At 37.3% G+C, this 25,454-nt stretch overlaps 1 protein-coding gene across 6 annotated transcripts in view; it reads right to left on the reverse strand.

The window, feature by feature from the left end:
- The window catches only part of EPS8 (epidermal growth factor receptor pathway substrate 8), a 134,021-nt gene that overhangs the window by 31,158 nt on the left and 77,409 nt on the right, over positions 1–25,454 (reverse strand). For all 6 annotated transcript variants that reach the window (XM_021390714.1, XM_021390703.1, XM_021390694.1 and 3 more), the window contains 11 exons: positions 24,702–24,775; positions 15,154–15,221; positions 13,098–13,259; positions 12,759–12,908; positions 10,488–10,570; positions 8,238–8,374; positions 6,452–6,525; positions 5,323–5,449; positions 4,871–4,959; positions 2,346–2,420; positions 1,605–1,753 (listed from right to left, as the gene is read on the reverse strand). In XM_021390714.1, the coding sequence (XP_021246389.1) occupies positions 1,605–1,753; positions 2,346–2,420; positions 4,871–4,959; positions 5,323–5,449; positions 6,452–6,525; positions 8,238–8,374; positions 10,488–10,570; positions 12,759–12,908; positions 13,098–13,259; positions 15,154–15,221; positions 24,702–24,775 (1,188 nt within the window). The remainder of the gene's footprint in view (positions 1–1,604; positions 1,754–2,345; positions 2,421–4,870; positions 4,960–5,322; positions 5,450–6,451; positions 6,526–8,237; positions 8,375–10,487; positions 10,571–12,758; positions 12,909–13,097; positions 13,260–15,153; positions 15,222–24,701; positions 24,776–25,454) is intronic.

A 25,454-nucleotide genomic window follows, 5' to 3' on the forward strand; every position in this document is an offset into this window, starting at 1 on the left:
AGTGTAACAGGAAATGGGAACATACATTGCATTGTCTTAGTCTCACTGTTGACACTGCTCTAAATTAAGGGGCGCATGCTGCCAGTTACACAAGTTGTAGGACCAGCCAGCAATTATTAGCCCATTGGCAGGCTTGAGCTAGGTCAGTAACCCTCATGTTTCAACACTCACATATCTTACTAAACTGCTGCACAATGTACCTCTGCATACTGAGATCAGACAGGCTTTAATTTCTAATCTTCACAAGTCAACCAGCAGTATTCTAAGTGCTTCATTCTCCTCCATGCAGCATGAGCTACTTCTCCTTCAATTACACTTTTTTTCAGGATGGAATAAATGAATTACTAAGGTATTTCCTAAGATGAGAAGCCTGCAGTTTTACACAATAATCCATTTTCCCTGCAAGAGGCTCCAATGCTATGCAGATTTCCACAGCCAGCCTACCACAAGCTGCTGTGAAGCCAGCAAGCTCTGAGTAGGTAAAGGTAAGCAGATGATGTTTTGCTGATATCAACTCTCTGGCAACCAGAAGGAGCTCTAACTGCTGTTTCTAGCCCATTTTGTAGTAGTGGCTGAACAGCAGGCCCAAAGGACGAATTTGAACACTCTGGTCCAGCAGCAGAACGAGATCAAGAAAGGCAAACACATGTACATCACACCTCCTGCTATGAGGATGCTTGTCACTTCATGTCCTACAGCTTTCCATGTAGGCTTTCTAACACTCAGTTGACTGTTATCACTTCTTAATCACTTAAAAAAATATATTTCAATTGATTAATTAATTCATAAAGTAAGAAATCCACTTGGTAGATGTTTATTGCTGAACTTGTAATCTAAAAGAAAGATGAGTAAACGCAAAATACATGGTGCCTTTCCAGTCCAAGTGCTTGGATGCTTAATCATTGTTAATTACAGAGTTAAAACACATTTTCTTAATCTTTTTTTGCATATTTTACTTAGCTAGGTAATTTCAAACCACATACCTCAAAAATAACAAATAAATAAACTAAATTTTAGTGAAATCTAATTGCAATAGCAAATCAATTAAATGGGACATGTATGGTATGCAGACGTAACACAAATCAGCCCATAAACATTCTCAAAAAGTTTAAGCACTTTCCTCATAGTATTATGATGCTTTCAAAGAAGCATTGAAATTGAAAATAGGAATCTGTATCCTCTTTTCCATATTTTTTCATTTTTTATTGTGACTTCATCATTTTATATTGTGACGTCATCATTTTTTATTGTGACTTCTGCAAACTGATTTTTTAACCAATTTCAGATTGGTTGGGTTGTAAAAATAAGGCTGGAAAACTGGAAGCATGCAACGGACAGTTCAGAAAAAATGATGGTATAAGTTTACACAATTAAGTTTCTACTCCTTGATTCTCTGGAGGAAAATAAAATATACTGTCTGTATTTGCTCCCTCCATGCCTAAAATCAAGCCATTCCCAAATCCCAGCAAGGCTAAAGGGCTCCTTTCCAAAGAGTTTAAGGAACAGCTGTGATGAATAGTCCAAAGCCTATCAAACTACTATCCAGTTTGTTGGGTGTGGATCATCTGCTTAAGATGTGTCAATAAACATGAGCTTTTCCTCACCTGGCTTTGGTCCACGTGTCACCCAATGACATCCATAACTGCCCTTCCTCGCTGGTGACAGTATACTGTAGGAAGTCTATGGTATCTTTTGTTAGGAGGGGACTTAGTACTGTACTGGCAAGCTCTGGACCTCCTGTTGTCTGCACCACCTAAATCAAAATATTAAAATAATACAAAGAATACACACATAGTAAGAAAAGAAGTTACAATGAATATATTACCTATATTAATGCTAGGAAACATTTACTACTCAGTAAATAAACAAATTCTGAGAAGTTAACTTGTCCTTATGTCCTACAGATGGATGAAGTAAAACCATTTATTGCAGAAGAACTGCTGCTCTGGTCACCTTCATATTTAAACCCACTTTTGTCAATGTTGTTTTAATGTACTGATCAAAATGACACATACTTCAATTGAACTTGCACACTATGCTTCCAACTCTCCTCCTGCATTATATAAATTCTTTTTTTGGTTTGTTTATCAAAATTATAATGGCTAACAGCAACACAAACAAAGATAAAGATGTTTTAAACATATAAATATATATATATATGATAAATGGTAACATGCAAAAAAGGATAAAACTTGTTTTCCAAAGAGATCTTCATCCTCAGATACACATTTCTCCATAGTAACTTTCCAGGGACACATTTTAATCTCATTATTCTTGGAAAGGTTTTAGAGCATACAAGCATAAGAGTTCTGAAGGAAAATACCTAAAAAATTATAAAAGCTTACCATATGTAGTGGGGTAAAGAGAAAATGAACCAGTTCAGTTGCACTAGGATTCTGGATATGGAACTTTAATTTGGCCTAAGGGAAAGGCAAAAAGACACATTTTTAAGATACAGTTAATTTTTATGACAATAAATACTTCAGGTAAAAATGTCTGTCCCAACTGAGAGCACAGGTCCATCTAACTTGAATGTTTTGTCTCCAACATCAGCTAAGAGGAAGTGTTGAGGGAAGTATGAGGAGGAACAAGGCAAACATAAATTATCTGGGAAAAATTCTTACATATCCACCAGCGATTTTCCCAGGGACTTCTTCAACTAAAAGTGCAGAAGGCTAGTGTTTTGTATTAATAGCCACTGATGGATTCTTCAATAAATTCATACAATTGGTTTCGAATCCATGTAAATCTTAGCATGTGTTGTACAAATAAGAAGTACAACAATTGAACTGTATGTTTCGTAAAGAAGCATCTCCTTTGGAAATATGCCACCTCTTGGTTTCATTAATACCCTGTAGTTCTTTTCCAAAAGAAAACTGAGCTTATTCTTCCCTCACTTTCTCCAGGGATGCTCATAACCATTCACAGATTTATCACATTCTCCCTTTTTTTGGTCTTTCTCCAAATGGAAGAAAAGTCTATAATCATTTCTTAGAGCATTCTTGTTCTCCCTCCACCTTCTTCAATTTCACTGTACAGGGAACAAGATAAAGCCAGTGAACTTAATGGTACATTGATGCTCTTTATTTTGTTCTTTTTTTTCTTTTTTTTTTTTTTTCTTTTCTTCCTACTGTCCTTAACATTCCCTTTTTAGAAAGGATAGGCAGCGTAGGAGGGATGGGAGAGTTGCCCTCTATGCTAAGAGGTGCATAGATTGCAAAGTGCTGTCTCCAGAAAGCAGCCATTGTAAGTTTGAGAGCTTGCGGGTTAAAATTAGGGACCAGACCAATAAAGGACATCTGGTGGCTGGGATCTACTACAGGCAGCCTGATAAGAGGAGCCTGCTGATGAGGCCTTCTTGCTTCAGCTGCAAGAAGCATCATGCTTGCAAGCTCTCATCCTGATGGGAGATTCCAACCACCCAGATATCTGCTGGGAAAGCAACTAGGTAGACTGCAAGCAATTCAGGAGACTCCTGGAGTCCACTGAGGATAACTTCCTGGTCCAGGTATTAGACAAACCAACATGAGATAAAGCATTACTGGATGTGGTGTTCAACAGTGCACAGGAGATCATTAAAGAGGTTAAGACTGGAGGCAGACTGGAGCCATAAACAATGATTTTCATGTCCACTATCAAGCTTTTCCAAGTAAAATATGCGTTAAAAAAAAAGGTATATATTTTCTCTGCTACAGCTTCGTGGAGGATTCCTTTTATTTAGTGATCACAGGCTCCAGAAATAAGAAGCATGCCAGAAAGTATTTTAAAAAGTTATAGTAGCTTTTATTGCATCTTGCTGGCTGTTCCTCAACCTCCTTTTAGCTAGCCTCATTCCATTTTTGCATCTAGCCTTCTAGACTGCACCTCCAAATATAGACAAAAAGAGGATGTATTTTTACTGCTAATAACTTCCTATACATTATTCTTCCCACATAACAACTTTCTTTTGGTCCTTCTATAGTTTTCTTTTTGACAGATGGTAGGCATTTTCTAGGAGCTTCCAGCATAGCGTTTTAAAATAGTTTCCATTCTACTGGCAAAGATTTTATTCTTCCAGGTATTCCTTTTATTTTTAAACTAGTTTCTTCCTTATACAGCTCTCCATATCTGACATAAAGCCCTAGGAAGTGAAATTTCAAGTTTTTGTGGCTTCTTCAATAACACTGAAGCAATGCATTGGTATGGCATTATGAATAGCATTAGAAAGCAGACCCTAGATCTTTCTCAGCACCAAAACAAGAACTATTTCTACTCCTACATGGAAGATATAGATACACAAGTGTTAATAGATAGAAAATAATTTAAATGCAGAATGCAGTATGAAGTAAGAATGGAAAAACCAAACCAGATTACATTTCTAGGTCTGTTCCTTTTTAAAGAGCAGTGCAGACTAAGACCCAGGCTCATAATTTCCCATATGGTGTGATCATCTCTGCATGGCTTACAGCAACAGGGATTTAAAGTCCACTAGGTTTCTCTATACAGACAAGGCACCAGGAAAATGAGACAGAAGACAGAACACTTGGCTACTGCTTTTCCAAAGAAGAGTTGGCCTTTGCAGCTCCCTTAAGGAGTCAACAATAAAGCAGCCACAGTCTCTTGAACTGCAGGAAATCTCCAAGAAAACCCAACTTAAAAATAACTAAAAAGAAATCTACTGTGGTACTTATTCTTCCTTCTCTTCAGCTTTCACCAGAATTTTAGTCCTTCACTTCATACTAGTGGAATATGACCCTAGGAAAACCACTGCAGTGCCCAAATGAATTTTAGCAACAGGGAAAACAAATATCACGTTCTGTGTAACATTAGCTATCCGAGGTAAGAACAGAGAACATACCTTTCAACACCATATCTACTTGCAGTTACTTACCAGAAGATTGAAGCCATGCTTGAACTTCTGGAAGCAGTCAACAAACTCATCTGGAGGTGGTGGTTTTGAACGGAGAGTAAGAACTCCCTCTGATAAATAAATTGAGATTTTTTTATATCCATTCATATTTTACATCATTTCTAAAAATGTTATGGATATAATGAACATATAAAACATACTTAATAAATTTACCTACCTACAAAATGCTGTAAATATAGAACAACTACAGTGAGCATATTCTACAGTCACATCTCTAATCAGTCACTCCCCACTGATTTCAAACAAGTTTTTAATTAATTTCTAAGAATATACTGTGCGGATATCTCTTTTTGTGCTTGAAGTGATGAACTCTTACTACTTTCATGAAAAAAAAAACAACACAGAAGTCCACATATGCTAACTACTTCAATGATCATTAGAGAAACAGAATTGTGTACAGTAAGAATTCCTACCTCCAGGTCCTTTCTTTTTACTTTTCTTAGTTTTCTTCCTCTTTGAAAGTTCAGCAAATGCTTCAGCAGCTTTTTGAAGTTTGGTAACAAAATATTCAATGTCATCCAAAATATGGTTCAGAATTTGCTATGGGAGAAAAGAAGAATAACAGTTTCAGTACTGAAACTGTACTGAAATACTCAAGAATTCAAAAGGACTACACCCTCAGACACCAAAAGCTCCATCTGTATAAAGTTCACGCTAGAACACTGCATATTTAGATATTCTTTACATAACTGTCAAGTACTGTGGAGCTTAAACTATACTCAATACTCTGGGCAAGAAGAGGTTTTTAAAATACAAGCATCAAGATTACTAAGTTCAATTACACAGTTCATTCACACACTAAATTTTCTCTCACAGCACATGAAAAAAATTTTAATTATTTGTGTAGGACAGCATTTTCCCAAACCGTATAACTTCATAATCTCCTTTAGTGCAAAGTATTAAGCTATTTGTTGAATATCTGAATGTTATTTCATAGAAGTGCTCTTTGAAGAATTATTTTCAAAGAGCGAGTGCAGAAAAAAGAAGGAGCCCCGGGGGAAGCACATACACAGCAAATTCAGCAAGCCCCAACATGCTTCCCTCAAGACCCCCTGATGCTGAAAAGCAGAAAGTTATAACTAGCAAACAAAGAAATATTTGGTATTGTATACACCATAGGACCTGTCCTAGATTTTTTGCTATTTGGCTAGAAATGGTTAGCTTATGCATCTGCATAGTACATCTGTCTTTAGAAATATCCATAGGCTTCTGTTCGGATATTGCACATATTTACATCCCACTAAATTGAGGGAAATTAAGTTTACTCTTATATACTCTCTGAAATTTAGTCTTCACAAAATTAATGGTTATGTTTCTATCTCTTCACAGCAGAAAATTTAACATCCTTTTTTCTTCCTTCAGGCAAAAAATAGTAATAAAAATTAACTACTTTATGTTCATTTAGAGGTCTACCACACAAATGTGGATATCCAGAATGCTTTCCTCCAGAACTGAATTTCCCATGTGGAAAAAGACTTCCCAAGTAGTAGAGCCACACAGTTTCTCAGATATTAAGCAGTATCTTTTGTAGTTCTCACTTACAACATCTCTGTCAATCCTGGCTGCTATCATTTCTGCTGTTTCCTCATGGTCAGGGTATTGTCTATGTTTTTCATCTGTGGAAAAGGGAAGAGGAGAATGAGACCTACTTATGCAGAATAAAAAAAAACACCTCCTATAGAGATTATGCTTGAAACCACTCTACTGCAAGAAAATGAAGGACAAAACTGTTTTTACCATTCAATTTGCAAGGACTGAAAAACTTACACCCTAACGTCTGATCCTGTCAAGTCTTACAAAAGAGCTTAGGTGCACACTTAAAGTCAGCTTAGCTGTATAAACTAGGTTAACCACACTACAGAAGTACGGTACTAGGCTCTTAACTAAAAAAAAAAAAGTATCAGAAAATGGCAGATTATAAATAAAATGCAAGGAGAAATTTTCCTATTTTGCAAAATATGCTGAAAGGTACCCCAGTAGAAGTAGGCAAGAAGTAATATTGTAGCCCTGAATTTGAAGACAATTTTGATGTAAAAGATAATAAGCAAAAAGGGATATAGGAATTTGGGCAGAATGACCAAGTCTGGCAGTAGAGAAATGGAAGATATCAGTGTGATAAAACATGCATTTCCAAATAACAATGGGCAGAATCAGTGACTTATGCTTGAAAACAATAAAGGTAAGCACTTAGAGAAATAATAAATTTAGCATTTCTAAATCACATTACATTCTGTATGGCTTTTGTTAATGGGTGGGATTTTAGTAAATATATTTTAGAAAAGATCCACATGAATGGAATTAAAGGAACTGCAGGAACTCAGACCACTGACAGATCACTCAATAAACGAATGAAATTTTTTTACATTGTTTTGGTTTTTTTTGAGAGAGAGAAGTCAAACAAAAAAGCAAACTTGCTGTTACTCAAGGTAGGTGCAGACTAGTACGTGAAAACATTCTTAATGTTCCATATTTCTCTGAACATTTTTGTTCTCTCTCTATAATTGATTTATTGACTTCATTGAGTGATACAACTTAATAAACAAAAATAATACATATGCCTTGGGTAATGATTTTAATTCTAAAATTTTAGTATTCATTTTTAAAGAAACCTCTCACCTTAACCATGATTACTTCATTATTCCAGTCTGTCTTACAGAGCTTTATTGTTTCTAAATAATTTTTTTAAACAGAATCTGATTAAAATAGAATGTTTCCATTACAGATTATAAAAATAATAATATTCAGAAATACTACAGCATTCCTTGGGTAAAATACAAACTAGGTTAGCCATACCCAGATGAATAAATAAATACATAATGCTGATCTCTAGTCAGCTTTTAATCCAAGTGATTGTATTTTTTAATTGTCTGAAATATCCGGCAAACACTTTCCCTACTACAAAATAGGGCATCATTAAATTACTAGAGTTACGACAATACAGATTACTGTGCATGTTATTATGCTCACATAAAAGCCCAAGTTAAAATCCATAGCCCACACATCCATCCAACTGAACACAAGTAAACAGGGCTCTGAACACAAATTCAGAAAAATGTTAAGTAAATGACAAGTCAGATTATGACATCCAGGTCTTATTCCACAGATCGAGCAATGGTGGCTTGGGGCGTTTTGAACTGACTGGGAGAACAATCCTGCCCACTGCCAGCTATGGCAGAGGGGTGACCTAGTACAGCAGCTCCTCTATCTGCATTCAATTACTGCAGTCTACATGAAAGAGCTTATGAATTATTTTTTGTTATTACTGAGGATCATAAAACCCTACTGCCCAGAAGAACTGGTTATCACTGCACAGTGCAGCACAACTCACAGTCCCCTTGCTCCGCAGCCCACGCGGACCACGCTGCCACACGGCTTCTCACATCCACCTGGGTGACGGTCCCTGGGGGCACAGGGGCAGGAGCCCGTGGTGGGGGAGGGATGGCACCATCAGCACTGGAGATCATCCTGCAGGAAGAGAAGGGGGCCTACCGGTGAAGTAAACACAATACATTTATAGTGCGTAATCGGAGAAGACAACAAGGTTTACCAGGACTCTTCTACTGCTGAACATACTATGGACTTGCCAAGTCACCAGTACTAAAGTTCAGAGTGTGCAAATAGATTAAACATAACAGGAAACCCACTCCATGATGAGATTAGCAAAATATGCATCAATAAACCAAATACTCTTTCACCTAGCCACATGGGACATGGTTTAGTGGGCATGGTGGTGATGGGTTGATGATTGCACTTGATGATCTTAGTGGTCTTTTCCAACCTTAACGATTCTATGATTCTACGACATATTCCAAAGCAGTGCCAGAGAACATGCTGTCTAGAGATCTGTCTGCTTTTATGGGTTAATTCAGTGCATTTTATTTGCAGTTTAATGGTTGGACTTCAGTTTTGTTCTAAAGTCTTCATTCTGAGTCATCTTTCAGCCATCACCAGTTGTGTACCTATTCCCTAAGTTTAATGGACTGTCAACCAACTGCTTCGTAAAACCCTACCAACAAAAACAATTACATTCACAGGCTGATTTTCTTTTTTAGATCAATCTATTCATCCCATCTTGATGCAAATGTACGACTATTCCCATTTTCAACTTTCCCACTTTTCCAGTTCTTAATCTACCTTTGAATACCATAAGGAAAGAGGTCTTTGAAGTCATTCTACAACTCAGTATCAAAAGATAAAAAATCCCAACAAATCCTTTGAAATGCACATCCCCTTTTTAAAAGAAGGATCTTCATCTTAAATTCTTCTTTTTATAATCTCATCTCATTCATGGCATTCAACAATAGCACAAAATACAATTTGATCATTTATCAAAAAATGATGCTTCCTTCACAGTTCCTTCCTCTTGTGTCCCAGAGTCTCCTGGACATTCTTTTTTTGCATCTCCTACATTTTTTACTTGTAAATAACCTTGCAGCAATTTGATGGTGCATTGCCAGGCTTACTACAAGATCTCCAGACTAGTCAAACAGGACCCATCTAGAGAAGGCTTTCTTCCTGTGGCCCAGTGCTAACACATACAAGATATGACAGCAAGTATCCAGTGCTGAACTGTCATGCACTAATGACCTTTAGGCCTCAAAGCTCTTAGAGACAGATATGTCAGATTACTTTTCCCCGTGGATGTACTGACCTACATTCATTTCCCAATTAAACCTCATTAGCTTTTCCCCACATTCAATGTGTTTGAGTCCTTGTGGTACACATCTTTGTGCTTACACTTCTCTGTAACCATACCACCAACAGTAAAGTGTACTTGCTTAATTTTAAACCCCTATGTAAAATTTGATGCACTTCTGCCCTTTTATTTTTTCTCCCAATAGAAGTGTCCATTATTCTAGGAAAACTTCACAGGTCACACATCAGAATTTAACAGGCAACTAAGATGGCTATAAACATATTCATATAATAGTGACATTTTTACTTCAAGATTTTTGTACAGCAGAGAATTCTCTTACTGGACCACAGAACTATTATTGAGTGATATTATCAGGACGCAGTATACAGACCACCAACATTACCATTCAGTACTTAACATATTTGTGCCCTTGTGTCTATGTCTGCACCAGCTACCTCTTATTTCTGTATTAATCTGAAACCAATAGACTCTTTTACTCTACTTTTTCCTATTGGCAGAGAAGCTTTCCTTACCAGGGAAACAAGGAGTCCTTAGAGTCATTAAACAGGCAGGAAAATTATTTTAGTCTTTAGTTGCTATTTTATTTAACATCTTTAGATCCCCAAACCTTGCCTACTTGGAATTCAGGAACATTCATATTTTTATTTCAAATTTTGAACTATTTTACCCAAATACAGAATTCAAACACATACTGCTATTGTCTAGCAACCTGCATTTACGTCAGCTGTTCCAGTAACTAAAGCAGAATTGGGAAAGTTAAGAGTGACATTATAAATTGAGAGATCTTGAAATAATTATTAAGTCAAGTCATCCACATGTGCTTTTTGAAGTATATCATTAACTAGCAAAGAAAAAGAAACAGCAGACAGACTTGGGGAGTATCTCATGACCCCATATACTGCCAAGAAACTAGGTTTTTACCTTAGTGTTTCAAGTCTCTTCTTTTGTTTTCCACTCTTGCTGTCACTGATTGCACTTTCTATATCTTCATGAATAAAGCTAGCCTGAAGAGACAGAAGCAGAGTCCACCAGTTCTCATCATGTACTTTTTGAAGTTATCTTTTGATTACAGAACTTCTTATCATAATCCATTAAATAAAAGATGGGATTTGCATGGAAGCAGAACAAAGAAAACATGACGCCGTTCTCTGGGAGTTGGTATTTTTGTCACTGTTCCAATCTCAAACATTATCATCAGATCAATGTGTTATCTAGATACTAAATTTGTCTGAACAGTTGTAGTTATCCAAAGTCAACAATTATTGCATGAGCTATTTTTTCCCCTCTGCATTTTTTTTTCTGTCATGCATGTTTGAGAAAAACATACAGTAAAACTGCTATAGATAGTGGTAGCATAAGGATTAGGAAAATAACTGGTAGCAATACAGTCTCCTGTAAAAAGATGGCCTCCAGTTTTTCTTTGGCTTAGTAAAACATGAATTTTTCAGTACATTTCCTTTAGGTTCCTGTCTCTCCATTACTGCAATCTGCCCCCACCAGTGGCCTACAAGTGAAATTCTGATGTCTAAGGCATTATTTTAATAGATCTTGCATTAAATAGGTCACAGCTTCTCATAGGATTTAGGATGCTCTGTTACATATCTTCAGCTGACAAATTAATTTCCTATACAGCTTGTCAAGACCCAAATCTGTCCATGTCTAGCTCATTCTACAAGCCCCACCTCTGTCTTGGTCTCCTCAGGAAGGAGTAAAAACATGTAACTTCTTAGGAGAAATATGTAACTGCTGGGACTTGAAAACTTCATTGAATTTAGGATCTAAAGAGATTAGCAGAATTTTCGGACTACAATGAGATAGATGAAGATTAAAGAATTAACTGAACAACTTGACAGGATTTGAGGGACAGAAGAATTTCATTAATTATATTATTTATTATTTAACACTTTTTTTATTTAGAAAATACTGACTGGCCAAAATATAATTAATTTTGAATAAATTGTTATTGCAGAGGCTCCTGAAGTTTGTGGTATGTTCTGACTGAAAGCATTAAGAAGGCAATGAGTAAGATCTAACACCTCAAGAAGAGCCAAGCCTTATGGAAAAATAACAGAACCTAGGATAAGGTTACAGACTCAAATAATATCTCAGAAGGAAAAGGGGATCGCAGACTTCAAGTCATGCTTATGTGCTCTGCAATTTTATTTGTACACACTGGAAGAACTTCAAAAGACGAAAGTCTGAAGAGACCACTCTGCACCTTTGGAGGCTGTGTCCAACCAGACCTTAAAAGAGGAGTCCTGCATTATTTAGTATGCAAACTGGACTCACAGGATCCCAATTTCCATTGAAACAACAAATTTTGTGCAACAAGTCACACAATCAGCCATCTTCATACCACTTGCAATGAACCAATTTCAAAATGTTTGCACAATGTGATTAGCAATGTAATGTTTTAAGACAATGATATAAACTACTAAGATGCAATTGAAAAAAAAAACCTACATAAAATGATTGACCGAAATTGAAAGAAATACCAATTATATGGAGTAAATAACACATTAACATTTATAATCCTGGAAATGAAGAAGCATTGCTGAATGCATTAAAAATATTTACTCTGGAAGCTTGAAGGGATAATTTTAATCAGAGATAAACAATCTCTTTCCTTCTTTTGTCCCTCTTGGAAGTAATATTTTCCATTTTACAATCTCTCCTGCAGGACAGAGATGCAAAGAGGTGGAAATGTTGAGGAGGCTTAATTGTTCATTGGCAAAAAGAGTATAAAAAGGGAAGGAGAAGGTAAGACTCAGGACTTGGATGAATTCTTTCCAGATTATAGGATAAATTTGAGATGACTCAAACTATTTTACACCTCTTTCTTAGAAGTGTGAATGCAAATCTTATACATATTCCAGAGCTTTACTCCTTTGCAAACAAATGAACAGCTAGAGCCCAAGAATCAATATTTACAATAACATATTTGCACATGCACTAAAGATTCAGCTTACATACAGTAATCTTTTCTTACAAGATATACCATGCTGCTTATATTAGCATACTATAAGTCATGTAGATATCATAAATGCATGAAGCTTGAACTACACTTATAGGAATGAAAGAACATAATAATTTTCTATGAATCAGTTTATCTGATTTTACCCATTGTACTTGCCAAGTTATAAAATTTCTCCTGCTGAAATAAGTCATAGCAGATCTCTATTACCACCTTACCTTAATCTCATCACATTGGAAGAGATGCAAATCTGGCTTGTTCTGAGTTGGTTCTTTACATACTAATGCAAGAATTGAATTGTAATTGCACGCATTCATCACAGCTTGGCAATGCTGAATTGTGCTTAAAGGAAAATTCTCCAGTTCATTCTGCCAGAAGAGAAACAAAAAAAAAAAAAAGCCTTAATATTCAGTGTTCTGATCTCAAAAAAGCTGCATGAGTTAAAAAGAGAAAGTGATAATAAGCTAATTAAAATACCAAATCTCACACACATCATTTTTGTGTCCCTTCCATTTCTTTCTCTCTCTGAAAATGAAACTGCCACTCACAGATCATACCTTTGATTCCAAGTCCACCAAACTGACAGCTTTGTCATCCACTTGAAGAATCATATCTTGAGTCCACACTTTGCCTTTGGCATCCAGTAATTTCAGCTTCCTTATTCCATCATCTACTGTAATCATTGCTTCTTTTCGGTCCAGAACAAAGGTGGTCAAGTGCTGGTGAAAGACAGACACATTAAAAAAAATAACAAAATTGTAATCTTCATTATTGCTAGGCGCTGTCAGTATTCAAATTGCCATGAAAGAGCAATACAAATAATTCATGAATGAAAGTGCCTTTATGACAGAGTCAACCACTACACTGTAGGGGAGGTTGTTTAGTCCATAATGTCATTTTAAACTTGCTGTTTGCCATCCTCTGTCCTTTCTTCACTACAGCAAATGGTTACACTTGAAGACATATTCTGACATCTTCCAGGTATCACAGCGAGAACCAAATCCTGAGTATTTAATTAGCTTTCTTGAGGAGTGAAAACCTGTCTCAACTGGTAAGCTGAATCCAGAAAGCGTCAGTAGAAGCCTCATTGAAACATGCTGCCAATACACCTCCACCACCACCCTGACCTGGAGCGTCCCCATCTCTTCCAGAGCTGCCGGCTAACACACTGATGGCAAACATTATGGGCTTGCATCTGACAGGGATACCTTACAGACAGGCTAGTTGCTTCTTATATGCAGAACACAGTAGAAATGTAGTATATAAACTACGTTTGCTCACCATCAACTTGGAATATTCTCCAATTTCAATTAATGGTCTAGTAATGAAACATTACTCACAGACAGCACCTCAACTAGTTTCCCTGTCTTCAAAATTTTGACAATTTCTCCTTAAGTATATAAGCCACATAAGACAACCTATAGATTTATTTAATTTTATCCAGGCACAACTCCAGCTTCACATTCTTCTTTAAGAACTGAATACAGACACTCAAGTTGATCCAATTTTAATATATGCCTGCACACCTATCTTATAAATAAATTAAAAGAATTGAGTTTTTTTTCTATCACAGAATAACAGCACACGTTAATAACAGACAAGAGAGTAGATACAAGGTGCATATAATCAAAGTATTTTAAAAAGTGAGACAAACCCTGCTGACTGCTCACACAGGAATACTTAGACTTCAAATAAAAGTACTAATTTTTATGCCAGTGGAGTACTGAAACGGTTACACAGAAGCTAAATGCAGACAGACAATTAAAAGCAACATAAATGTTCCTTTGCAAGCTGATCAAGGACAGAAGTACTTGCAATGAAGACTCTTCTGCATACAATCTCGCAATTTACAGTTAAATTTAAAATCCAGCTAAAAGAACCTGGGAATCTATGGTTCTTGCAAAATTCAGTTAAACCCATGACAGTGTTCTGATGGTAAAGGAAAAAGGTTTTGCAAAAGAAAGACTGCATAATGAGAAACAGCACCCAGAAGTGCCTACAGACTACATACAGGCATCCAGGCTTACTTTGCTGAATATTTTATACTTTTCTACTTCTGGACAGAATTTGACAGCAGCACAGAGTATTTCTGCAAAGCAGCTTAAGATATGAAGGAAAGTACTTTGCATTTCTCACTGGGGAAGAGTCTGTGCAGGTGGAATATAACCACTACACAGACAATTCACTAAGGCTTTTAGGGCTTAGTACCCAGCTCTTTCTAACTATTACAACACCTCTGTTGTTTATAAATAATCAAGGTATTTACTTTAATTATCAGCCAAGCTTTCCTCTCTAATGGCCTGCCTCATCCTTGCAACACAACAGGTTCAGCACACTGAGCTGTCATCCCATGGAGAAGCCCTCTCCATCTGCCAAACTACACACAACTTTGTTTACATTCTTCTACATCAAAATTCCAGCCCATCACGGCAAAGCTAGAGAATTTCATACATTTCAATGTAATCTCTTCTGAAGTGACCTCGGGCTGGCAGGATATTTTGGAAGATTCATATGTCTTCAAGCGTATTATCCTCACAAATCATGTAATCAAAAATCACCGTATAACCAAAAGCTGTAATGGGCAGACAGCCTCATCATGCATCCTTATCTCACCTCTACGTGATACTGGGAAGTTTCCGATATGCTGCTGGCACTGTCCCGTGCATAGTTCTTTCTTTGTTCTAAAGATTAGGAGAAAAGAAAAGAATAATTATTCATTTGCTTTCTTATCATGCTGCGTTTTGGATACTTCTCAGAGACACTTAAAGCAAGCTGTATATATGAAAGCACAAGGTGAGCTGCGGTTATTCTGTATTCAGAAAGAAAAAACAAACTTCATGCTCACACACTCCAGCAAAAGAACCATACTTACACTGATGTTAAAAGCTGGCTATCTTGTCTTGGTGGCACCAGATGGGAGCAGTGTTCCGGCTGGAAACGCTTCACTGGGAAACCTGACTTAAAAATCACTGGCTTACCACTTGGTAGCAACGTGGTAACTAGCAGCGTTGCCTTTGCATGAATGAAAAAGAGTTTTCTGACATAAACAACCCTCACAGAAAACAAAGCCACTTGCAGACCAGACCTGTGTCAACATTTATTTCTTCCTAGTATATTGTTTGTTGAATTAGTAGAAATATTCACAGAAAGAAAGGAGGAAAAGAGAAGCCAACATCTCTAGCAACATAAACATTAAATATCTCAGAAAAGCAATTTTTTTTAGCAGAACAAAACACAATGCTGCAAAATCAGAAACATTATTTGTCTTTTAATCTATACAAGTGATTAATACTGAACCCAGAAAAGAGGGAGGGGAATATGCAAGATGAGGACACAACACACACACACACTAAAAACCAATGAATGTAGGTGAATACTCCAAAAAAAACCAAACCAAACCAAACCAAAAGCAACTCTATTTTTGAACTTTATTTTGAATACAGCATTTGGGGAGCTTTTCTCTTTTTTTTCTGCATAACCAATGAAGTGGTCCAATGTGAAACACCGGAGCACTGACTAAGCAAGAAAGTCACTGAGAGAAATCCAAAGACATTAAGCATTTTAATTTTTTTCCTCTCTATTTCACTAAATACCTTGAATTCTGATCTTCAAGTAGAATAGGCAGCTTGATTGTGTTCGGAAGGAAACGTATGTAACTGATGTTACATTCATTTCATGATATCCAAATGGAGTATGTGGGGACAAAATGAGAGTGCACTATTCTGCTGACAAGAGATATTTAATACTTTTTGCAAAATTAAAAATGGTACCAATGACCACACATGTGATCTGAGATGTAGAGAGATCGGCAGGGAGGACACCGTGCAAGCAACACTTCAAAAAGTTTTTCTGTGACCAGGGTTCTTTCACGCAGGAATCTTGGGTACTGACAAGGAAAGGAATGCCCTCACAAAGAGAAGCATTTTGCTACCTTTTATCATCACACCCCTTATCTCTTCAATTCTCAGCGAGTCTCATGAAAGACAACCCAATTTCTGAAACCCCTCCTTGGCTCAAAGTCCCCACCTCAATGGCAGACATGGCTCATGCATCAGAGCCATCCCACTGCCCTACAGCAGCTACTAAGGTTGGTTTAACAGAATTGCAGCGCAATCACCAAACTGAAGAATGCCATGGATTATCACCATTTTTTAACTAGGTATGCGAATACCTTAGAATAGATACTTTAACTTCTTCATCTGTTACCCCAAAATCCCAGGACAGGACACCTGCATTGATTCTAACCGTGACTAATATTTCTGCTTTTGCAGCATGTTATTTAAGATATTTTGTTTGACTCCTATTCTTTTAAGGGCAATAGACACACACACATGCACACCCCAAGAAAGCAGTCAGTGAAGCAGCACTGTCTGACTTGCTACCTTTCTTTTTTTGTTTGGATGATGATCTGAAGAAGTAAAGTCCATCTGTTCCTAACAAAACAAGGGAATTAAAAAACAGTATCTGGTTTAACTCCATACAATTATTTGCATCTTCAAGGGGATCAGCTAACAATCCTTCATTACAGACTATAAAATGCTGCCTAGTACAAAAGAAAATAGGCCTAAAAAAAAAGAAAGCTACATGTTTCAATTAACAATGCATCCAACATTCAACTCTGATTATTATCTTTTTGAGGTGAAAAAGAGAATTATTTTTAATGTCATCAAATGAAACCAAGATGAGGAATCTTACATCCACTGCAAGGCTTATGAATCCTGCAAGCAGCAACAGTCAGAGAGGCTTTTAGCAAATAAAGACTTCCATGAGGGGAGACTCCAAAGGAATGAGAAAACAGAGAGCAACTTTTGAAAGTTCATGACCCATTTCACAGAAATTTTGTCCTGCTTTAGGATATCCAGAAGCACTCGCAGCACTGACAAGCACATCCTCTTCCATAGAGCAGCACAGCACTCACACTAGATAAGACGGTAAGTTTTTCAGCACACCATGTCATGATGAGAACAATAGTGTTTATATAAGAAAGAGCTTTCCAAGTGATAACAAAAGCTGTGGTTGCCTACATCTGAGCGTGAAAGAGAACGCCTCAAGTTCTTCATTTTTAATTGCAACGGGTCAGCGACAAGTACCCCAACAGAATTTTCAATTAGCAAAAGCCACTAAGCGTCTGTGATAATAAATAAAAAGTATAAAACCACAACAACTGACAGTCAGCAATAATTCCTGTTGAGGAATTATATTAATTAATAATTGAGTTCAGCAATAATTCCTTTTTAACTATTTGTTTTATAAACATGTTTATGCTGGTAGAATGTTTATTAGAACCCATGAGAGATCTAATTTATCCTTTGTTACCCTACAGGCCCTACTATCCTTATAAGTACCTTAGCATCAGGCAAAATTCTTCAGTTGCTTCTGGAAGAGTTCTTCCTCAACCTTCATTTTTGAACCCTTTTGTAACCTCATATTTAGAAAGTGGGTCTCTTTCCCCTTACAGAGTCAGCCCAGCTGCTAATAGCCCAGGCTCCCAGTGAGCCAGTTTTCCTGGCTGCCTGGCATAAATTGCACTGCAGAAAGTGTCATAAAGGATGTGTTTGAATGAATGAAGACTCCACATGATAATATGAGCATAACACAATGAAAAAATTAAAAACCAAACAGACAGACTGCAATTGTCTGCAAACTCTTACCTTGCACTCAGAAAGGAGGACGCATAAACCCTGCTGCATCCTTTCTGATGATGTGTCACTGCGCTGGATTTCCAGCAAAAATATCACTGTTATTATTCTGACTGCTTTTACAGAATACCTAAAACTTCTCTTGACTTATTACATGATACTCAAATGCTAATAACTCATACTCTACTACTGAAAATGTGCAACAGAATTTGCTGACTTACTGAATGCACTGCATCTGGCTAGGATGGAGTTAATTATTTTCACAGCAGTTTGCATGGGGCTGTGTTTTGGATTTGTGACTATAGCAGTGCTGGTAATGCTTTAGCTATTGCTGAGCAGCATTTGCACAACATCAAGTCTGTCACTGTTTCTCTGTCTGTCCCCCAAATAAGTTTACTGTGGGGTGCACAAGATTTTGCAAGGGTACACAGTAAGGCTAGCTGGCCCAAACTGACCAGAGATCCACTGCATATAGAACAATAAACCCATGCTCAGCAGTACAACTGAGTGGTGGTTATTTCCAAAGTAGCTGTTGCTCAGGGCACTGATCTGCTTGCAGGAGGTTGGGAGGAGGTGAGCAATGCAAAATGCCTGCATTACTTGTTTTTTTTTTTCATTTGTTTGTTTTTAGTGTTTTTCCCTCCCTCTCTTTCCTTCAGTTATTAAACTGGCTTTACTTCAATCCAGGAATTCTTCTTGCTGTTGCTCTTTCTATTCTCTTCCTAATATGCTGTAGGGGAGGGAGGGGTAGTGACCAGGCAACTCAGTCAGGGAAGGTCATCAGTTGCTGGCCAAGGTTAAGTCCTTACATTGGAAAAAATTGTTTTCTATGTTCCATTTCATTCTCCTAATCCTCCAGATCAATCTCAGCCTCTCAGGGGTCTTTTCGCCCATGAAGAGAGTTACTGAACGTGAAATGAGATTCTACAACAGAGGCTTCAAGAGGTGATGAATAAAGCAATCACAACTATCTTCTTTTTCTGTTTATTCTATTTATTACAGATCTTACATCCAATACGTAAAATGCAGTGCAGCCTTAACACCATTTAATTCAAACCCAGTTGATGTGCTACACACAATTTATCTAAGATATTTTCCCTCTGATAAAAGAAAACATGAAAGTAAATATAAAAAGAATCACAGCAGAAGACACCGAAGTTAAATTCTTAATCACAATCTACAGCAAATGCAACCCAGAGGAATTTGGGCAAAATAAAATTTCTCACAAGGCAAGTGCAGTAAACTTAAAAGCAGAAGCTATTCACTCATGACTCTGAACATAAGATCTACCAGCTATTAAACTTTTCAAAGGAAGGCAAACATTGATCCACAGAAACTAATACTCTTGCCTCTTTCTGATGTGGAGTGATGCTATTGCTCTTCATGTCTTTGTGAACTTATTGAATTTACCACTTATCAGGAATGGATAATATTTCTGGTTTCAAAAAGATGTGAGAAGGTGCTGACTTTATACTAAACTTGGAAGCAGACACAGAAACACCAGAAAATGATAGGAAAAAAGAAAAAGAAAACACCTCAAACCTTCAATCAAAAGCCTTTAGCCAAGCCAAAAATACACTAGACAGTAAACTACACAGACAAACAGGACTGATCACTGCCCTCACTACACTAAAAATTCTGTGCTTCCTCAGTTATTTCTGTGAGAGGCCACTTCATAGTTTGGAAAAGTAACTGTTCCACAGTTTCAGATAAGAACACCATACTGCCCAAAGTCATGTGAGGCAGAGCTGTGAACACAACCTGACATAGCTGGGTCCTCTCTTAATCATTTCCCAATGGAAGAGGTTGCAGCTAAATGAAAAATTAGATAGTTGCCTAATAAACTCTACTGACTCTGACCCTGTGCCACTGACCAGTCGGATGACCACACAGATAAATGTATTACAGCAAGATGTTAGGAAAAGGTTCTTCCCTGAGAGGGCAGTGGGCATGGAACAGGGTCCCCTGGGCAGTGGGCATGGCCCCAGGCTGCTGGAGTTCGAGGAGCTTTTGGACAACATTCTCAGACATAAGGTTTGAATTTTGGATGGTGCTGTGCAGAGCCAGGAATTGGCCCCTTGTGGGTCCCTTTCAACTTAAGATATTCTGTGATTGTAAGACTAATCTGATTCTTTATCTAAGTAAGGAAAAACCTTACCAAATATAAAAGGTCTGAGGCTGGGTCTTCATGAATGACCTGAAGCACAATTGGCACTAGCTAGGGCTACGCTACATTTAGATACAAGCAAAGTTTCAGTTCCCAGAGCCTAAAACTGAAAGGAAGAATTACAGTGCCTAGACCTCCGCTGATACCTTACAAATAATTGCATAGGGCAGATGTAGTAAATGTTATCAGCACTCCAGTTATGATAGTGCAAAAAGGAGTAATGGTGGATCCCATCTTCCACTTCCATAAGGAAAATGGAAAAGGTCTACACTGCGTATACAGAGTCAAAGCTCTGAAATTAGATGGCAATCTACATGCAAATGGATTAAGTGTCTCATGAACTGTCTTATGAATCCTGAAGTGGCAGTTTAGATTATTATCATGCATTGAGAAGGAGAAAAACACAATGCTTATTTTACTACCATCTATTCACTGGACTGATTGCTGATATCCCTTGAGAATTACAGCAGCTGGAAAAACTCGAGACTCAGAGCAAAGTGCAGGAGATGTGATCTACACATCCAAAGAGAAAGGTCAAAACTTTATAAGTAGAAATGTTACTATTAGAGGAGTAAAGGCTATTGCTTTCAGAGACTCTTGACATCAGTCTTCTCCCTGATTACTACAAGGAAATAGCTATCAGAGAAGGTGGATTGTTTAGAAGTTAGTTGTCATTTTAATTCAACTGAGTATCAAATAACACAAGAATGTTACATGGATAGCTTACTTTAACAGACTCTATTACACTGCATTTCTTGCTCTGAATGAGGTATTTGAGCAATACAAATACAGACATGCAATTTTACTGCTAGCACCTAATCACAGCCACGAGAATACAAACATAATACGTAAAACACGTAGTCTTTCATGATGGGTTGCTTTTGTAACATCTTCCAATTTGGAGAAAAATTCTATCTTATGACTGCTGTGGAACAGGGCTGCTCTGCAATGTGTCACTCACTGGCGAGCCCCTAGTGCAGCCCTGGCTACTGGCTTCAACTGATGCTGCCCATCTCCATGCGAGCAGAACTGCAGAAGGCAGATGGAGAAGCTAATGCTAGAAAAACAGATGACAGTATGAGCCAAAATGAGTTTCAGATGGAGAGATGGAGTTAAATAATGAAATAAAACCATAAGAATGTGTAAAGCGCATCTTTGCTCCAAGTTCAGGGGAACATTTATCATGCAAATACAAAAACATTTCATTTCAGGCAGGAAATGGATGAAAGAAAAGAAATTATTTGACATGGGAAAAGGCAATTGGAATCAAGTTTTTGCTATCAGATAACCACTTCAGAGATAGCAGAGACTCCAGTTTTTAGCTGAACTGCCTGTAATACAAATAAAATTGCAGCCGCCCTTCCCACCAGCATTGCGGCCAGCCTTCTGCCTGAAGACCACAGGACTGAACAATCATGAATGACCTTACTGAAACAAGCACTGGCACTCAACATTTAAACTTCGTGTCATATTGTATATATATATCTACACAGAGAGACAGATGGAGAGATGTTTTAAGATCTTCTCTGTGACAAGAAGAAGTCATATTCAAGATCAAGTGATGACTTAGGAACCCAGGAATCATGGACAGGTGCTCTAGTACAAATGGCATTCAGAAGTCTTCCAGAAAAGGAACTTGGTTATGGACAAATATAGCTCCTAACATTATATAGCCACATTTTATCAGAACAAAAAGCACAGTCTATTTTACTCCTATGACAAAATTATTTGTTTATATATGTGTATGTATGTATATGTGTGTATATATATAACAAATTTTATATATATAAGCGAATCTGTTAAATAGATACGTTTGAGATATTTACCTAAGTGTTATATGTACATAAAATATACATCATGTAAAATATAAAAACAAAGCTAGGAGACCTCCAATCTGCTTCACAGGTATTCAGTCTCATGGATCAAAAAGAATACATGCATTAGCTATTAATTGTGCAATAATTATTAATAAAATATTTTAGAATATACATTTTAAACTGTTTTTAACAATTCCCATATCACTTAGGTGCTTCCTACCTCACTGGGACATCATGCACAAAAATTCCTAAACATGACATGGGAGGAAATGCTGAAGACCTGGGACACAGGAGAACTGTAACATGATTGCTAAATGTAACTAACTGCCTTGAATTTGAGAAAGGTTTTAGGTCTTTTTCCTGTTTTCTCCAGCTCATACAGTTAGTGATACTGACAGACTTGTTCTTTATGCATACAAAACAGAGAAAAAGCAGTAAAATGTGCAAACTGCTCTCTACAGGCTGTGCCAATTTGTCTTTACTTTAGACTCAGAATAATTGATTCTTCTGCTTCATTCAGTTCTTGGCAATTGAAACCACAATTTTGTGATCTCTCTGCTAGCAATGGAAGTGAACCAAGATCAACAATTCATTTTACAGGAGCTACCACACAGTAGTTACATGGTAATATTTTCAACTAATACATAAATTCAAACAAATATTTTAGAAGTAATAAGGCTGTTTACCATTACATATTTCAAACTTACTTGTCCCTATCTTCTACCTATATATGAAGATCCCATGATGTTTGACATGAAAAAGCTCAGAGAGGTATCACCATATAAAGGCCCATAAAGATTAAAGGACATACTTAAGACACTTAATGCTGCCACATCATTCAAAACATGTACTTCTGAAGAATTATTTGGATGACATAAAATGAATAAGAAAAGTGAAAAGCATCTCAAATAAATAATCTGCTAAGAGCTTTTAGACATGTCCCTTGCTGGTTTCTGTTACCACCCACTATTTCTGTCAACACATGCAATCAGTGAATCTATGAATGATGCAGAAACATCACTGTCAAATACTCTTACTGCAGAATTTTGCTCTGTTGCAGTTCCTGCCTTTAATACTATGTCAAGTGAATGACTTCTGTAACACGCCACTGAAGACAAAAATAAGTCTAAACTTAGAACTATTCATATGCAATATCATTCTTAAATGGCAAATGTTTCAAATAGTTTCTACTTCGGTCTGCTGATTTTTCTGGAAGTGGACTTCCATACACTCTAGCACAGTGTTTTCTGCCTCCAAACCATGTCAGCATTTTCCCACCTCTCTTCTTCTCAGGGGACACAAATCAAGAGACTTCCAATCTCCTTACGTTTTTAGCCTCAAGAATTTCAAAGCAGTTCAAAAGCCAACAATGCAACCGATACAATTAAATTCTCATGTGTTCACAGGTGAATAGCCAACACAGCCAGACTCAAGGCTTGTAAGGGTGTCCTTCCAAGGGGAAATGTAATGCTTTAAAACCACAAAGCAACCTGCCATCACTCCTCTAACCTCATGAGGTCACTCCTGGCCATTACTCAACTCAAAAGAGGAGGGAAGCAAGACTAGTTACCAATAGGGAAGTTGCAGTTACTAGATGCAGCTCTTCAAGCTTTCTGGTTTCTTAACCTGCAGAAGAGGTGTTAAATTCAACAAGGGAGATCATGGAATGGCTTGGGTTGGAAGGGACCTTAAAAATCATCCAGCCTCCCATGATGAGGGCAGGGTTCCCACCCACCAGATCAGGCTGCCCTGGGCCCCATCCAGCCTGACCTTAAACACCTCCAGGGATGGGGCATCCACTACCTCTCTGGGCAACCTGTTCCAGGGCCTCACTGCCCTCTGAGTGAAAAATTTTCCCTTAAAAGCTGCCAGAGGTGTGAGGGGTCCAGTAAAGGACTTCATTTTCACTGCAAATTTTGTTTTTCCATTCTCAGAAAAATACTAGTAACTGCAGTTGGTAAGCACAACCTTCAAGCACTTCTAAATAACAGCTCATCTGAGAGTTACAAAACCTGTCAAAAATAGCAGGCCAAGTAGGACTCCAAATCTGTTACATTAAATTTAAGCTCCTTGAAATCCTTGTATCAAACAATAGTAATAGTGTTGTAAATTCCCCTTCTGCTAGCTGAGCATAAAGTTGAGCAGGGAGAGGGAGACACAAAGCATGAATCAAACCTATAGCGCAGCTAGATTCCTGAGTGCCTTTTCCTTATCACTCTTAGTTTTCTGACAAATACTTTAAATGTTGCTGCCTTAAAAGTTAGCAGGTGGGAGATCTCTGCTCAGAAAGAAGCAAAAATATTTTATAGCTAGCCAAATCAGTTTTTAAAAGAATAAAATCCCCTAGTTCTTTTATTTTGTTAATATAGATTTATAGATAGGTAACAATGTACTCATCTATAAACATTTACATACACAATTTCAGTTTTGTATACATACATATATAAAGTATCTAAATAAAATATATACAAAGACATCACAATCGACATTTAAATAACAATTTTAGCACAGAAATTCAGTGACTTTCTGCCACCTTACCATAAAGAGCCTTTGCACTTGTCCTTGAATTCTGCTCCCTCTCTGCCTGAGCAAATGTTGGTGAGCCATAGCCACTGGAAGGAAAGATTTCTGGTTAAATTCTGTACAGATGTAATTTCTACAGAAACGCAGGCATGCGTAAAACTTCCCCATTGTGTAGAGCTACATGTACCTACAGTGTTTACAGCAGAGGAGATGCTACTAGATACTGGTTCTGCATCATGAATATAAGGAACCATGCTTCACTTGGGCTGGAAGCCCTCCTGTGTTATTTCTTGTTAACAACATCACACACAATGGGGGCTGTGACATACGTATAAATTCTACCAAACAGTAAGTAATACTGATTACTATCAAGTAACAATAACGCCAAAGACTTGGTAGGATTTTGCCTCTTGCTTATGTACACAAGTGTTGTTTTTAACACTTTCAAGTGCTTTTCATAAAAGAAATAAAAGAAATATAATTGCCTACAACAAACAGAAAGACAATTCAACTTTCTTCTAGTGTAACAACAATAATGAGTCACGTACAAACTTTTGCATTAGATTAGGCCAATTCTCATTAATGGTGTGAATGAGTCTAGTAGCATGCTTCTGACAAAGGCAACATCTTCCTGTCTCAGAAAAGGCAACACTTTCAAGGAAAGCAATGGTTGTCCAGTTCTGTTTACTGGAAAATGATATCTTCTCACAGATGGAAAGGGCAGCGTCATCCTCAAGGCACAAGAATGCTTTCACTCACAGCTAGCCT

The sequence above is a fragment of the Numida meleagris genome, chromosome 1, assembly GCF_002078875.1.
Source record: "Numida meleagris isolate 19003 breed g44 Domestic line chromosome 1, NumMel1.0, whole genome shotgun sequence".
NCBI lineage: Eukaryota > Metazoa > Chordata > Aves > Galliformes > Numididae > Numida > Numida meleagris.